At 33.7% G+C, this 17,188-nt stretch overlaps 2 protein-coding genes and 1 long non-coding RNA gene across 4 annotated transcripts; all 3 read left to right on the forward strand.

The window, feature by feature from the left end:
- Window positions 1-69: 69 nt before the first annotated feature.
- LOC121986434 lies at window positions 70-3,652 on the forward strand. The gene is made up of 4 exons (XR_006113411.1): window positions 70-148; window positions 545-641; window positions 736-803; window positions 3,586-3,652. It is a non-coding gene; the product is annotated as an uncharacterized LOC121986434 (long non-coding RNA).
- A 612-nt stretch (window positions 3,653-4,264) lies between these two features.
- On the forward strand, window positions 4,265-14,121 carry LOC121986433 (valine--tRNA ligase, chloroplastic/mitochondrial 2-like). Of its 2 annotated transcripts, none has more exons than XM_042540389.1 (16): window positions 4,265-5,049; window positions 5,198-5,310; window positions 5,403-5,519; window positions 5,786-6,006; window positions 6,399-6,488; window positions 7,279-7,390; window positions 8,301-8,411; window positions 8,526-8,663; window positions 9,211-9,261; window positions 9,332-9,444; window positions 10,639-10,786; window positions 12,092-12,196; window positions 12,312-12,413; window positions 13,158-13,230; window positions 13,315-13,481; window positions 13,611-14,121. In XM_042540389.1, exons 2-16 carry the CDS (start codon window positions 5,278-5,280, stop codon window positions 13,737-13,739), a joined length of 1,710 nt encoding a protein of 569 aa, XP_042396323.1. In that variant the 5' UTR covers window positions 4,265-5,049; window positions 5,198-5,277; the 3' UTR covers window positions 13,740-14,121. The 2 variants fall into 2 exon arrangements, with proteins under 2 accessions (XP_042396323.1, XP_042396322.1); XM_042540388.1 differs by having other exon boundaries at window positions 4,268-5,049; window positions 5,198-5,315.
- Window positions 14,122-16,087: 1,966 nt separating this feature from the next.
- Window positions 16,088-16,699, forward strand: LOC121987174 (LOB domain-containing protein 25-like). The gene has a single exon (XM_042541067.1). It carries the CDS (start codon window positions 16,088-16,090, stop codon window positions 16,697-16,699), a length of 612 nt encoding a protein of 203 aa, XP_042397001.1.
- Window positions 16,700-17,188: the final 489 nt, after the last annotated feature.

Genomic DNA, 17,188 nt, shown 5'->3' on the forward strand with positions numbered 1-17,188 from the left:
ATGGAAGAAAACATTCTGAACTGGTTAACATTGACTCGTTAATAAGTCTGCCTAAATAGAGTTACATGGCTGGATTTGTGTTTTTGTTTGTTCAGGTTCTTACATGGTCAACTGGTCACCGAACCTTCAGACAGCAGTCTCCGACTTGGTTTGTTAAGAACTTATTACCTCTTTCTTTATTGTAGTTAGGCTTATGATATTCTTATTGCTTGACTAATGTTAATTTTTAGAGGTTCCTTTCTACATTTCAAGGCAGCTAAGTTTAATCTTCTTTTGTTGCAAGTCCCTTCTGTATTATATGATCTTCATATTCTTAATATTTGGGCAATAAACAGTCAATTTTGATCAGTTTTTTTTGTTCCTTTTTTTGAAATCTTGTGTCAGTGAACATAGTTTTGTATATTTAAGATGTAATCTGGGATAGTATGTTTGCATATTGCCACCCCTTGAACTGGTTCTTTTGTATGTTGTCTTGTATTCTATTGTCAATTTTGTGTTTTCGAAGACTCTATTCATCTGATCTCTTTCTCATCTTTCATGCCAGAACTTCTAAGTTCTACCTATCCATCTAGAACCTTTTTGTTGGGTGCAAATACTTTGTGGTGGATTCAAATTGACATTTGTTTCCTTTTCTTTTTCAGGTTTATCATTAATTGTCTTGCCTTGTCCTTTTCTCCCTCTTAGTATTTCGAGTTCTGACTTATGACATGATTTATAAATTGTTTCTCTATTCAGGAGGTTGAATATTCTGAGGAGCCTGGTTCTTTGTTCTACATCAAATATCGTGTTGCTGGTGGTTCAAGGTAGTCCTGACTTTTGGTTTCATTCACCAATTGTTTTTGAGTCCCATAGGATTAATGGATATTCAAGCAATTTCTTTTCCTTTTCTGACTCATACTCCTTTTGTTAGAATTTCTTCATTTCTATTAGTCTTGGTTTTCGGAAAAATGCTTTATGTAGCCACATAAGCATATGCAGTGAATGACCACATTGCATCTCCTGTATTGGGTCCAAATATGCACAGAGGTGTCAATGAGCTAGGCGTGAGTCTAACCCGACATGTAATACTATTGGGTACAAAAAATCTTGAATACATTGAATATAACTAGTTAGTTGATCTAGTAGTAATGTAAGGCGATAGAGATATAACACTAACCTTTGATATAAACCTATTAGTTTTATGAAAATCATTTGTCACACCACAGTAGCTCTTACACTACTAAAAATTTTCATATGTATAATCCCAAGACCCACCATAATAATTGTTGAGGGAATGAGTTATGAGAATTTTCAAAATGAATAAAAATAATGTAAAATTTATTTTTATCTATCTTTTTCTGTCATGCCCTAAGTGGGTCTTAGTTGCCATTGGTGAGATTTCTTCCATGACGAGGATACCACAATTTCTTTAGCACTTGCTTAGACAGAGACATCATACAACCATAATACAAGTCACAAGAAATATTTTAATATTCACAATCATATTTACGAAATCACACCATGAAAAATGAGTTAAAATATATGTTCTCACATGAATGAAAGTATAAGGAGAAATCTGAGTAATAAAGCATGTATAGGGCTATAACTATATAAGCAACATGTAGTAAAAAAAAGAGAAACAAATCCTAAAATTGAACAGAAAAAGTATCCTTAGAGCAATTCTCCAAGTAAAAAAAATCTAGCCTCAATCTACTAAGGATCTAGACACCGTGTAGCCTTGGAGTGGTAAGAGAAAATTGAGTTGGCCAAGCAGTATGAATAAAATGAATAAAGATAAAGTGTAATTGTAAAAGAATAATTGGATACATGCACTGCAATTAACATCATGAATAAATAATACTACAGTTTGTCATCAACTGCAAATTGCTAGAATTTCAATTAAACGAGTGTGATTGGATCTATTTATGAGTTTTACCTTCTGCAGTCCATATTTGTGAAAGAGAGTGACATCACATGCATGCTCTACATGTGTGCAACTACAAAGAAAGTCCAAGCTCATCCGTCGATGTTACTAATTTAAGATCAAGGAGAGAAAATTGGTATAATTGCTACAGTCTAGATTATCTAACAGGTTGAAGGTTTTTATCCATTAAGAGTTGTTATGTGCAAGTATCTTATTCTCTGCAAGTGATTCATCATGTGTAAGTAATTCATCTCGTTTTATGCTTTCACTTTTGTTCACCGTGCCCTAATCAAAGATAGCAGATATAATTATCTCCCATCCTTAATGTGTATCAACACTCCAAATATCATCCTACATATTGCATATAGAAGTCACATATACGATATGTATGAAAACAACATATATATTCGACACAAATAATTCACAGGATAATAACATATACAAGCTGTATAAGTAATCTACATGTATAAACTATAATAGTTAATATGGTATGTGAATAATGGAAAACCACCAGAAGCCAATGCTACGAGAGCAAGGAAAGTAAAAGAGTCAAAAATGTAACTCGCTCCATGCGAGAGTTAGTGATCTAGACTCAACTTTATTCTCACTCAAGTTGCATCTGACCAAATCATATCTTGACAACTCAACTTCCAAGATACAACCACCACATTAATACCTCTTACAATCACACCTGCAACACTGAATCACCATCTTCTTAAATTCTCAACTCCCACGCTGTCTTATCTTAGCTAAAAAAAACACCCCCCTAAAGTTTCAACCCTAGTGCACTAGCATCCCTTCTTAACCAGCCTCTTTCATTGGGCATTCATCAACCTGTAAAATAGCAGAATTAAGCTTGCCACAATGCTAGTTTAGAATTATTTCACTCCACAAGTACAGTTTACACCATTAAACATTTTTCCATTATTGAATCAATTTCTTTTGATGTTTTGCTGTGTTCTCTGCACAATCTGATGAATTGAGAACCTCCTGCCCCTTGGACTATCTCGATTTACAGTTCCACCTGTTTCAAAGAAAAAGGAAGAGAAACCTACCAAATTGCATTGTGATTCATTGAAATAATACCAATAATTAATTGCCGGAGGAAGAAAAGGCACCTCGTTGCTGCACGAAGATCTTCTCCCACTCGTGGGCTACTAGAAATGAAGAAGAATAAGGAATATGGCACATCTCTTTTATAGTTTTCAAAGAAAGGGACTCACCTTTTATTTTTTTTTACCCTTGTTCTTTCAAATCTAATTATTAAGTGTACATATTTTTCTGTTTATTCTTCATATTCATTAATCCAATTAGTTTTTATATTATATCTATATTACGGCTTGCATGTGTCTTTGTGACGCATAGAGCATATATTTTTCATTTTTCATTACCATGTTATATGGGGTATCTAGCTGCTTGTCTCTCTATGATTGTTCCATTACTTCCTCCTTAACTCGCTTGACTTCTGCTCTTCAATCATGTGCCTTTTAGAATTCAACGTTGAAAGTAATCCAGTTGAAATGCTTGTATGGTAATATAAGCTTGCTATCATATGCAAACTCAGGTTTCATGGAAACAGTTGTTTTAACTTATAATGGCTAGTATTATGCTTGGGCATGTTTATTTTATACACCTTCTAATTGCCTACTGTTTCTTTTCTCATCGTCTTTTGTATTGATTAGGAATGATTTTTTGACAATAGCAACAACACGTCCTGAGACGCTATTTGGTGATGTAGCCATTGCAGTGCATCCTACGGTACATTTTTTATTTACATAATTTCATTTTTGATGAGAGTTGGTCTTGTTGCCACTGTTGACAATAAAAGAATTTCTACTGCCTACTTGCAAACTAAGCATCTTGTCTTTCAATTTGTCTCACTAGTTATTTACCAGTTGTTGCAGTAATTTCAATGCCATTAAGTGTAGGAAATTGAATACGTTTGAGAAATAAGCCCTCCTTAGATTATTGTTCTTTTACACTTAACTCCTTGGATTGTTATATTTACAGTTCAGTGATATTCCATTTACATTGTGGTCATCAATACGCATTTAGTGAATGCAAGCTATGTCTTTAAATGTCTTGGCATTGTGTTAGTAGCTTCTTTTTTGTGTTTTCTAGATTATCTCTATGATCCAAGAGACTGAATGTGCCCTGTTGATATGTTATAGAACAATGGTTCTTTTCCCTTCCAATGATCAGGGTTTTGTTTGGCATGTTTTTCTTTTTTTAATAGTGACTAATTTGATACAGGATGAACGCTATGCCAAGTATATAGGCAGACTGGCAATTGTACCTTTGACATTTGGCCGACATGTTCCTATTATCGCTGACAAAGTAAGCTGTGCTGAAATTTACTGTGACATTTGAATAGATTGTTGACGCTCCTCTTGTTTTTTAAATGATAATTATTATGATTTTGAAGTGTATGCAGGAGGAAGTTGGTGAGCTCACTGCATAAACATTATGTGGATGCTTATGTAGTGAAGTTTGTCACAGTTTTGTTTCTTTAAGCAATCTTTTCCATCTCATTTTTTTTATTGTATAAATTGCAGATTAAATGTAAATATGCTAGATTGGTTGTGTTCTTCTAGTCTATCTATCTATTTCTAGCTATCTTAAGTTGAGTTGAATTATTGTTGAGTTAATTTGCTAAGTCAATTGACAATTAAAAGATCATAGGAGTATTCATCAACTGCTCTATGAAACACTTCTTTAAACCATAACAATTTTCCATTTTTCTGCCATTTACCACATATTGTTACAAATTAGTGTTATTCTTCTATAAGAAATGAAGGCTGACAGTGTTATCTGCATATTTACGACCCTTCTTGAGGCCCTTAGGTTGGTTTTCTGAGAAATAGGTGACTTATGAGACACTAACTATTCATTTTGTCTTTTCCCTGATATTCTTTCAAGTTATGGTTGACAAGGAGTTTTTGTCAAAAGAACAGCTTTTCATGGTTCTCTGTCTCTTTTGTTGATGTAATTTTGCAGTATGTTGATAAAGAGTTTGGAACTGGAGTCTTGAAGATTAGTCCTGGACATGACCACAATGATTATCATATTGCTAGAAAGCTTGGCTTACCGATACTCAATGTTATGAACAAAGATGGTACTTTGAATGAGGTCGCTGGGATATACTGGTAAGGCTTCAGCTATGAGATACGACTATTAGGATGTGTAATTTGAATATATAATTTGGTTAGGTTTTTGTGATGTATCCCCTTCTGTCCAATTGTGACTCTTGCTTTGCATTCTTATGATTTATTATTATTATTATTATTTTCACAGTGGATTAGACAGATTTGAGGCTCGAAAGAAGGTTTGGTCTGATCTGGAAGAGACTGATCTGGCAGTAAAAAAGGAACCTCATGTATTACGAGTTCCCAGATCGCAGCGTGGTGGTGAAGTATTATTCTTCTTATTTATTGTGTGCTAGTATATTTGATTTTTCATCTGTTAATCATTTACTGCCCATGATTTACTATTCCACTAGGTAATAGAGCCACTTGTGAGTAAGCAGTGGTTTGTCACTATGGAGCCATTGGCTGAGAAAGCCCTTCATGCTGTTGAAAATGGAGAATTGACCATTCTTCCTGAGAGATTTGAGAAGGTACTTATTGGTGTTTTTAGTTTCTTCTTAGTTGGCTTGTTTAATTGTTTTACAAAAAGAAACATAGAACCTGTCCAATGTATGACGAGCTACTTTTTAGTACCATTTTTTTCTTTCATTTTTTTAATTTGTTTAAACTTTCCAAGTGATCACACAAAATTTATATTAGTTTTCCTTTTGAAGCGGCAAACGCAGAATGTCATCCAGATGATTTAAGGTGATTCTCTACATTTCTAATATAAAGCTCTCTTGGTTGATAATAACAGACATATAAACACTGGCTGACAAATATCAAAGACTGGTGTATAAGTAGACAGTTATGGTGGGGACATCGAATTCCAGTTTGGTACGTTGTTGGCAAAGATAATGAAGAGGATTATATTGTTGCTAGAAATGCTGAAGAGGCTCTTGTTAAAGCCCATGCCAAATATGGAAAATCGGTGGAAATATATCAAGATCCTGATGTCCTTGATACCTGGTTTTCAAGGTTGGCTTTGTCTTTTGGAAAAGTCATGAATGTACGAATTATAGTTGATGTCATGGATTAACTTCTTGATTTCATTTATTTTTTGAATTTCTTGATTAAATGGTTTTGAAGCATTTCATACATTTCTTGCCAGTTGTTTTCTAAATGTCAGGGAAGTTTTTTTATCTGCTGAACTCTTCTTTTTCGATCTCTGCCATTTTGTTTACAGTGCCCTGAAATTCATGTGATAAGTAATTAGACATTTTGTTTATCCTTTCTAATGTTGACTATCACTTGCTTTTCATGGCTCTGTGCGAGTTTTTGAAGATGTTGCTGCTTTTGACAATGATGTTTGCTATAGTATTTGTAGTTTTGTTTACTGTAAAGTGATTACTATGCAATATTCTATCCAGTGGCTTATGGCCTTTTAGCACCCTGGGCTGGCCAGACAAGAATGCTGAGGATTTCAAGCAATTTTATCCCACAACCATCCTGGAGACTGGGTTTGTTGTTTTATCTCATTTGTGATTAACATAATATTTTACTGCACCTACTTAAATTTATGATTCAGGATTGTCTTTTAAGCATTTTGTATGACTATGATAGTATGATCATCAAAATTTTCTTTGACATGCTGACAAAGTTCTCCAAGTTATTATAAAAATATTGTTAGGTTTTATCTTATCCATTGCCAACTACTGTATCTTGCTCCTGAGTAGTTCAACTGTTCAGTTATTCCTTTTATATGTATGCCATCCATGTAATGAATATGTTATCCAATCGCCTTCACTAGAAAGGACAGAATTGTTAAATATAACTTTTCTTTTCAGTTTTTAAAATTTTCTGCATTTATCTTCATCGTCATGTGTGAGACTTATTCTACATTATGATATGATGATATTACCAGAATGAGAAGGCACCAACTATACATGATCAAAAGTTTTTTCTGTTGCTCAGCAGGCAGAATTTGCCAAGAGTGGGATTTTGTTATGATTAAAACTTTAAAAGATTGATTAATTTTATTACCCCATGTAAACTTTGCAGTCATAACTTTCCACTTCAGTTCTTATAGGCATTGAGGACACTTGGAGGTTGAAAATGAAGTTACTCTCAACTCTGTCACCAATGATCATGTTAATAAAATAAACAAGCCAATCAAATAGTATTTCATCTTATGTAAAAAGGAAAACAGATTTTTCTTAGGGGTGCTTGCTTTTACTGTCCTGGAAAATACTTTTTGATAGAAGTGCTTCTAGATATTGGGATTGATTTGGCTGCTACATCTTTTGACAGGCATGACATTTTGTTCTTTTGGGTAGCTCGGATGGTAATGATGGGGATAGAGTTTACTGGGTCTTCCCCTTTTTCTTATGTTTATTTGCATGGGCTTATCCGTGATTCCCACGTGAGTATTAAGTATTGACTAAGTATTACGATACACATACTTCTTTTATTATCTGCTTTCTCCTATATTACAACTGAGATTTAGTAGGATATGTGGTTGAGTTCTAAAGTTTCTGTCCAGCCATGATATGTTTCGGACACCTGATTCATATGCTTTCTGTGATGTTTTAAGTTCAAATTTGTTTGGAATGGTATTTTAATTAAAATTGTCTTTGAAGTTTGTCGAGATTGATACTTTTATGAGCTTATACCTTGTAAATATAGGGGTTGTTACCTTATTGAAATTCATTTAGTATAAACGAAAAGACAACTTTAATTAGTATATGTATTATGAAATGGTGCCTGATTATATTTGCATATGTGAAGTTTTTTTTGCCCAATTATATGCTTTGAAGAAATCCTTGGAATATTCACTTTTCTTTTAGTGAATCTTAGATACCTGTTCTGTTGCTCCTTGCAGTGCGATTTAATATCTCAGAACAATAAACCATTATTTATGCTTAGTTGTTTGGTTTTTGTTTTTAGATTATATTTGGAAATTTGGTATTGTAATAGAGTATAACTGATATTGAGATGATAATTCACATTATCCCTCTAGACCAGTGTGGTTATTATTGACAATCTTTTCTGTATTTCTCAGAGGGTTTTCATTTTATGTGTTGATATAGTGTTGCACAAGTTGTTTTGATCAGACAATGACTGAGTGTCTTCTAGATTAATAGTTTAAACAACAATATATGAAAAAAGAGTCTAGCAGTAACCAAGATGTTCTTTTGCGTCTAGTTTTTTTTTCTTAGCTTAAACAGCTTGCTTGCTACTTGCTACTTGCTACTTGCTACTATCCATTTTGATACTAACATGCATCTTCTGCTGTTACTATGAGTTTTTTTTTTTTGGATGCTTTTCTTCAGGGTCGAAAGATGTCTAAAACCCTAGGAAATGTCATAGACCCTATTGATACTATCAAAGAATATGGTACTGATGCCTTGCGATTTACACTTTCTTTGGGCACCGCTGGTCAGGTTGATTCTCAATTCATCTGATATTCTCTATGTATTTGCTGCTTTCCGCTTTGATTATCACCATATGTTTTCTATGTCAATTAAGTAACTTCCAGAGCTTACTTTGTGACTCAGGACCTGAATCTTTCCACCGAGAGATTGACATCGAACAAGGCTTTCACTAACAAACTATGGAATGCTGGCAAGTTTGTATTACAAAATTTGCCTAATAAAAGTGATGCTTCTGCATGGCAACACATATTAGCATATAAGGTCCTTTATCATTTTTCATTACCTTTTCTTCTACTTTATATGATTAAGCATGTTGATATGTTCTGCTGACATTATAGGATTATGTAGAAAAACAATCCTGATATTCAGTTATCTTTTTTCTTGGTTGTTAAACTATATGCCACCAAACATTTGAACACTATTTCGTCAAAATGCTATTGGTTATCATTTGCAAGATTCAAGTTTCAAAGCAGAGTTGAGATAAACATATGAAAACCATGCTTTTAAGCATCTATTTCAGAGTGAGACTTTCTTCTGCAAGTGAAAACCAGATAAATCTATCTAGCATATGTTTAGCATGTGTTTTGGGTAAAGAAATCGAGGATGATTTTACCCAATGAACTTTGTCCTTTGTTGCTAACTTAAAGTTCAGAAGTGTGGATGCAGTATGAATAGAAAGCTATCGAGTATTAATGTCTGATGTTTGACTTCAATTCTAGCACCCATTCTACATATATTGTAAAGTTTTATGTTCTCGGCTTCTCGCGCCATTTTCTACTATTAATTGTCCTAATAATGTTTCATCCAGTTTGATACTGAGACGGCACTTCTTAAACTACCGTTACCAGAGTGTTGGGTGGTGAGTGGATGCCATTTATCTCTTCCTTTCTTCTTTTCGTATTATCTTATTGAAAGAAGTGATATTTTAGGTCTCAGAGCTTCATGAGCTAATTGATGTTGTCACCACGAGTTATGATAAATTCTTCTTTGGAGATGCTGGCAGAGAAATATATGATTTCTTCTGGGGTGACTTTGCTGATTGGTAAGCAGAGCTTGTTGAGACAATAGGATTACCAGGCAATTTTTATCTACGTTTTTTGTCCTCTAATATTCCTCTTTTTTTTTTTTTTTTTTTTTTTAATTTTAGTGTGATCCACTATACATTTCTAATTCTAATAGATCTCACTGAACATTTTGAGTTAGTAGAGTTGTTTGGCTTTTTTCAGTCATGGTTATTATCAAGTTGTGTTGTATTCGTTGTTGTCCTAGATTTGCTCTTAAATTGCAAAGTGTTATAAATAAGTCAACAATGTAAATGCTAAGACTAAATGTTTATTTTTGTTTTTCTAGAAATACTAAGAGAAAAAGCCAAGTGTGGTTAAAATTTAAGTTTGATTTATTATTCAATAGGAAGAAAAGTTAAAGACAATAATTTATAGAGTTGAACATTAGAGGTCCTTCTGTCTACTGTATGGATGGTTTGACCAAGATGCTACTTCTTCATGCTTTATTTGAGATTGACTATGGAGCTTATTTTTCGAACTCAGCTGCTCCCTACATTTTAATATTCAACCTTATGTTTAAGATTGCGTTCACATGGTCTTCATTTGAATCAAACTATCTTCTCTGGTTTAATATGTTCTTTATTTGGATCATCTCTGGTTAATAAAACACTCAGCTGTGAGCACAACTCCTCCCATTTTTTTTTATCTTTTTTTAATCATTGCTAATGGAGTGCTTCTGTTTACTCAGTCTCTCACCTATGTCTATGAATATCTTTTACCATCTCATTTTCTGTTCTTGCACATCATAATAGTTATTTCAATTATCTACCTCTTCATTTCCTTTAATTCTAAGATATATTTTTTGATACATGGTCCTTTGTTTTGTGGGTGAAAACTTTTCTGATTCGCTATTTTGGTATATAAATATCCATCTCTTGATTGTTTTCTTATTTCAGTATTCTATGTTCCCATTTATGCATAGAGGATTCCGAGGAATAGTTTATAAGCCATCTTTTGGAACTTACCAGTCTTCTAGGTAGTTCATATATATATTCTGTAATAAAATTTGTCCAAGTTGTTATTTTTCCTACTTCATCTGTGTTAGTTTTGATATTGAATATGTTCCTCTCGTAGTTCTTCACTGGTCCATTTGGGTATCTTTGCGTAAGCTTATTGATTCTTTGCATTTGTAGTCTGGATTACTTTGTAATTGGCCATCTAATGTTTTGCAGGTACATTGAAGCAAGCAAAACTCGATTTTACCATTCATGGAGCAACTCAGTAGCCTCTGTAGCACAAGGTGTCCTTTTATATGTTTTTGAGAACGTTTTGAAATTGTTGCATCCATTCATGCCATTTGTCACTGAGGAACTATGGCAGGTACACACAATTATAATCTTTCATGTTTCCTCATTCTTTAATGTATGTGGTTGGATTCTAATTCCCTCATATTTGTATCAGCTTCATGGAATTTCTGTGACAATCTGTTTTATGCCTTGTTCACCTGTATTTACTTGAATCGGTCATACCATGTTTGCCCCATTCATGGTTGCAGTTGGAAAAAAAAACTGAAGGAAGAACAAATAGGAGAGACAAATATATTTTGTTCATTTTGTGTTCAAAGATCAATCATATATGGTATTTATTTGTTTAAAAAACTAGATGACAAGTTGTGCATCCTAAGCATATATTGATTTTTTTTTCTACCATTGAGCTCTATGTAAAGTTATATCCATAATAATAATTAGGTTAATAAGGTCGAGTATTTAGTCTTATGGCAAACACAAAATGATCCAAATTCATAATATTGTTTGCATAGTGTACATTGGTTGTCAGCTTTTATTATAACCTTTTGTTCTGGTTTAGTAATGTATATTACTTTGTTTATTAATTAAGTCAACTAATGTAAAATTCTTCAGAGAGTAAAAGTACTTCAAATGACTTTTTTTAACTTGAAGATCCATTAAAAAACTTGGCTTGTATTTTCTGGTGCATCATTATTGATTAATGAAGGTCTATTCCCTGGTTTGACCATAATTAATAATGCTCAGACCTATACCCCTTTTTGTCTATCTTCAATGAGTTTTGGGTTCCCTTTTTGTCTATCTTCATTATTGTATACACAATTTTATTCAAGTGTTTGAATCTAGCATGGCATAACAATTAGGTGATACACTGACCCTTTTCTCTTGGAAAGCACTCTCTGTCATATGTCCTTTAGTTTAAAAAAAACAAATGTACCACCAGCCATCTTTTATTATTTGTAGTTAAATAAAAATGAATATATAAAGAGAATTTTCAAATAGATGTGCAAAGTTAAAATGGGAAAACTAGTTAAGATGGTACCAAGATGTTCATAGACATTATAAGCATATATATCTAAGGACCTTACTATTGTTGTGGGTATGCACCAAGCGTTTATTAGTCATACTTCATTAATAATGCTTACTTGTTGGAAAATACAATGTTCTATAGATTATTGTTTGTTTATGGTGTGCTAGTTTTAGGTACACATCCTAATTTTGGACAATTTTGGGATGGTTTGTGACTTATATATCTTCTACATTTCAAACCTTTTTTTTAATCTCTTGCAGCTTCTCAAATGCTAGGTTATATATCCAAATTTCTCTTTGATGTTGTCTTGTATATTATAGTCACAATCTGACACATGTAGTTCCTCTGCAGGCATTGCCTTACCGAAGGCAAGCACTAATGGTGTCACATTGGCCCCGGACTTCACTTCCAAGAGATGTCATGTCTGTAAAAAGATTTGAGAACTTACAATCATTGGTTAGTCTTGGAACTTTTGAATATTTTGTTCTACTTCTGTTGGTGTGTTCTTTTTGTTCTTATGTTTTGTTTTGTTTTCTGATTCTAATCCTCCACATATCTTTGTCCTTCATAGATTAGAGCTATTAGGAATGTTCGGGCTGAATATTCTGTTGAGCCTGCTAAACGAATATCTGCATCTATTGTTGCTAGCAGTGATGTCCTTGAATATATATCAGTAAGCAACTTTTTCTTTATCTTATTGTTGGTTAATCCAACTCAAACACAATAATTATGCAAGTCCTACTTGTTCAATGTTGTTTGCATCTTCTCCCCAGTGATTCTATTGAGAAAATATTGCTTGTAATTTTTTTTTTCGCCTGCATCTTCCCTCCACTTGTTCTATTGTGACAATACATTGCTTGTAAAACTTAATTTTTATATTGATTTCAGTTTTTTTCTTGGTTAATTGCTACTATTAACTAATTACTTGGCTATAACCTTTCTTTTCAAGCAAAAAGACTCTGGTCATGGTTTGTAATGAACATCTGAACACATGAAAGCACACTAATAAATGATAGAACTTTTGCATTGTCCTATCTTTTTAGAGTTATTGATCGTACCAAGTATCTAACAAAGTAACTAGTTATGGCTTCTTTTCAAGACAAAAGAAGGCAGGCATGGTTTGCGACAAATAAACATCTACACAAAAGATTTCCTTAGTAGAATATTAGCATCACCCAACCATCTTTCTATGACAATGTGGGGTGCGTATTGAGAACATTTCATCACTTTGTCTAATGTTTGTTAGGCCCTTGAGGTTTAATTTTATTTGCATTTAATAGAGTCAACTTGTTTCATTTTCATATAAATAACTAAATGCCATTGAGCCATGTGTTTCAAACTTCAGAAAATGATTTGACTTCACTGCATTTGGAACTCATGGACTGTTGTTCTATCTGTGGCTTTCTTTCTTGTGAAGAGTGAAAAAGAGGTATTGGCGCTGTTATCTAAGCTAGATCTGCAACATGTTAACTTCGTGCAATCTCCTCCTGGTATGTGCCTCAATGCCCTCACTTTTCATAAATGTTGGTGCCCATTGGCATACATGTTGGGGTTTTAATCTTTGGTATTAATAGATAATGCAAAGCAATCAGTCCATTTAGTGGCAAGCGAAGGTTTGGAGGCATATATACCTCTAGCAGATATGGTCGATATATCCGCAGAACTCCAACGGCTTTCAAAGCGCCTTTCCAAGATGCAAGCAGAATATGATGCTCTCGTTGCTCGCCTCAATTCTCCTAGTGTATGAAACTACTTTTCTTTTACTTGATTCATATATTAGGTCACTTGTTGGGTTCAATATTTAGATTAAATTCCTACATGTGTGGGATCTTCAAAATATGCAAGTTATCTGAGACTTATTTTGGTGCAGTTTGTAGAGAAGGCTCCCGAGGACATTGTACGTGGAGTTAGAGAGAAAGCATCTGATGCAGAAGAGAAAATATCACTTACAAAAAATCGGCTTGACTTCCTCCAAGCAACAGTTTTGTCCACAGACTAATTCAGATTCGCCCATTATTCTTTTCTCCAGATTATTCAAGAGGAGATAGTTTCAAGACATTATTCCCTTGTTCAACCTGCTACAAATGGTGACAGTAAGAGCAGGGGGCATGAAGCTGCTCGTGAACATCACATGGGGAAATTAAGTTTTCTTGATCGTGCATAAGTGTCCTTTTTATTTCGCTGCTCCCCTTGATCCAAGTATTTGTATTGCAGCTAGAGAAAAGCCAATAAGTGGATATTATTATGGCAAAGAAGCATTATTATGTCCCATATTTAGTACTTGAAACAATTTGTATGCGCTTGATCATACAGTGCACTCACCTACCAAATGGCCTTTTACTTCTTTTTTATTTATTTATTTTTTGCTAATTTAACTGAAATTCATTCATATAATTCTGTATGCATTATATATTTGGCTCAGGTATATGCACGGTTTCAAGATTATTGGATTGACCACATCTGTTGAAATCTCTGATTCCCCTGCTGGCCAAGATTATCTGTTTTTCTTCATTGCATGGAAGAAGAGTTCTCTATTGGCCATCAACGTATTAGTGTGGTCATATAATTTCAAAATGATATGCCTTTGCTATTGCTTGTGTAACCATTTATGCTACATTTGGTATGACGTAATCTGTCTTATAATGTAATTAGTATTATATTATAAGATTAATTATTTTGTTTGATTTAATTTTATACTTGTAATGTAATGTAATCTGGATTATAAAAGGTAGTGAAGTTGTGTAATCTGGATTATAAAATAAATACTATGTAATCGGATCATCGTCGCCGGTTGCCGGTGGCGGCTGCCGGCGGAGGAGGCTAACGACGACGATCGTTGGTTGCCGCAAGCTCAGGCAAAGATGCGTCGGTCATCGGTAGAGATCACAGGATATTTTTGTCATTTTATAATAATACGAATTACATTATTTATAAAAAATAATGGACACCAAACAAAAGAATGTAATCATTCTTGTAATCAAAGATTACATATATTACATTACCAAATGTAGTAATATAATCAAAATTACATTATATTACATTACAAATTTGATTACATTGTAAGTAATAATACATTACACTTAACCAAATGTAGCCTTAAAGTTGTATAGAAGTTTTTTTTTTACCGATTATCAGGTAAATTCAAAAACACAAACGGCTTGTTGCTTTGTTGTCAATGTTTTAAGATTGTCTTCCTTTGAAGGAAAGATTTATGTATAATTTTTCATCGACTAGTAGGATAAATTTGAAAGTACAAACGTCTTATCGCTCAATAGTTAATGTTTTAGATTTTTATCCTATTAAAGGAAATCGTCCTGTAATGTTGTAGTTGAGATTCGAATTGTGGGTGTTTGGGAACTACTAGGGCGTTATTATCAGGATTTAATTTTTAGACTAATACTATCCTCTGTGAGTCAACTATCTCTTCCAAGAGGACTGGATGTAATTGATTCTTGCACATAGATATACTATTTCAATCCCTGTTGGAACTTAAATTCAAAGATTACATATGAGACCTTTAGAAATAATATTTTACTTTTCATCATAAATTTTGAATTGAAATGGTCGATCAACATATTTTTGTCAAATCTAAATTCTAAGATTTAGCCGAGCCGGTAACTCTGGCAATGTGACAGATTTATAAGCATAAATTATGAGATTTGAAATTAACCCTTGAATACTTTATCTAAAAATGATTTATCAAATATTTTAAATAAAACCATTTAGGGTGTTAATTTGAATAAAAAACTGAACACTTTATAGTCTCAAAAATATATGAACCATATCTCATTAAAATAATAAAATTTCACCTTCAATTATTTTTTTTTTTAAAAGAAAGACTAAAAATTAATTTAATTAAATAGCGTTACAAAAGTTATATAATGGTCTAAAATAGCACAATTTTTAAAAAATTATGCAGTCTCATTCATGTTAATTTAATTACACTTTTATCAATGTAAAGTACCACAGTTTAATGTTTATTTTTAAAAAGTTCTGTTTTTTTTTTTAAACAAAATTATATGATTCCCGCTTTTATAAAATATATATCTCGTTCTTATTCATATAATATACTGAAATTTTACCAAAAAATTATAATAAATTAGTTTTGTGGATATATATATATATATCCACAAAACTAATTTATTATAACAGTATATTTGAAAATAAAATCTGAAGAATATAATACTGCAGGTCTGCGGCGGTAATTAAGGAAAATCGCATAATTAACTATAATTAATAATATAATTAATCCTGCAATTAAATCAACACCTAAGCAATAAATTGGCGCCACTTTCTCCGCCGTCTGTCTCAACTTTCCCCATTCCATCTTTTTTTCGGCGGCAAAAGATGGATTCAAGGGTTTCTGCCGTCCATCGCCCCTCTTATCCACCTCCGCTGCTGCCGCCACCGACAACGTCGCCTCCTTCCTTCCCAATGACTGCCCAAGTCCTGGCTTCTGTGCCGCCACCATATTCCTCCTCCTACGCCGGCGACGAATCTGCGTCCAAAGCCTGTGCAGCTTGCAGATTTCGTCGCCAGAAGTGCAAGGGTGACTGCCTTCTTGCCTCGTTTTTCCCTGCGGCAGACGAAAGTAGGTTCCTAAAGGCTCACCGTCTGTTCGGCGTCAGCAAGATGAAGAAGATCCTGGAGCGCCTCCTCCCCCATCAACGTGCCGTCGCCATGGCGACCATGATTTACGAGTCAGAGGTCCACGCCGCCAGTCGGGACACAGGATGTCTCGACATCATCCTCCAGTTGCACAGTCTGATCGAGCGAAGAGCCGCTCATCTCGACCACCTCCGACGAAATCTTTCGCTCGTCCCTTCTCCTACGCCCGCTTTGGGCACTGTCATCGCCGGAAACGGTGAAACAATCATTCCACCTACTACTACCGGCAATCTCAAGCGCGGTTGCCAGGATCTTCCGGAGAATGATCAGAAGAAGCAGAGGAGACGATGAGACAATTAATTACCACATCGGAGAAGCTATTGACATGATTGACGGAGCGTTGGCTGATTTTACCATTTGATTATTATTTTGTTCGTTATGTACTCTGTGACTGTTGTATACATTACGGTGATTAATTGATTGATTGATTTATTCTTGTTATTTGTGATTGTTTATGTAGATTGATTCCTTCTTTGTTCACTAATAGCATGCAGTTTGAGAAATGCCAAGTAGCAATTAATCTTCTATTCAGGGCGGTAAATAAATCGAGCCAAGTCGAATTTTAGGGTGCTCAAGTTTGTTTGATAAGATAATCGAACCGAGTCGAGTTTAAAATGAACCAAACTTTTGAAATGAGTGTTCAAATTTGGTTTGGTTTATTTTTTATGAACTTAAGGTTGTTTGAAGTTTGGCTTGAACTTTGTTCGTTTAGATGTTTGAAATTTTTAATTGTTTGATTAATTATTAAGATTTATAATTTAAATTTATTTTATTTTATTT

The sequence above is a fragment of the Zingiber officinale genome, chromosome 5B (assembly GCF_018446385.1).
Source record: "Zingiber officinale cultivar Zhangliang chromosome 5B, Zo_v1.1, whole genome shotgun sequence".
Classification (NCBI taxonomy): domain Eukaryota; kingdom Viridiplantae; phylum Streptophyta; class Magnoliopsida; order Zingiberales; family Zingiberaceae; genus Zingiber; species Zingiber officinale.

Excerpts from the sequence above, each read along its gene's own strand:
- LOC121987174 (XM_042541067.1), top strand. The coding sequence starts at position 16,088 with ATGGATTCAAGGGTTTCTGCCGTCCATCGCCCCTCTTATCCACCTCCG.
- LOC121986433 (XM_042540388.1), top strand. The coding sequence starts at position 5,006 with ATGAACAAAGATGGTACTTTGAATGAGGTCGCTGGGATATACTG. Across the intron at positions 5,520-5,785 it reads TTCCTGAGAGATTTGAGAAG|ACATATAAACACTGGCTGAC; the intron begins GTACTTATTGGT and ends TGATAATAACAG. Across the intron at positions 6,489-7,278 it reads ACAACCATCCTGGAGACTGG|GCATGACATTTTGTTCTTTT; the intron begins GTTTGTTGTTTT and ends ATCTTTTGACAG.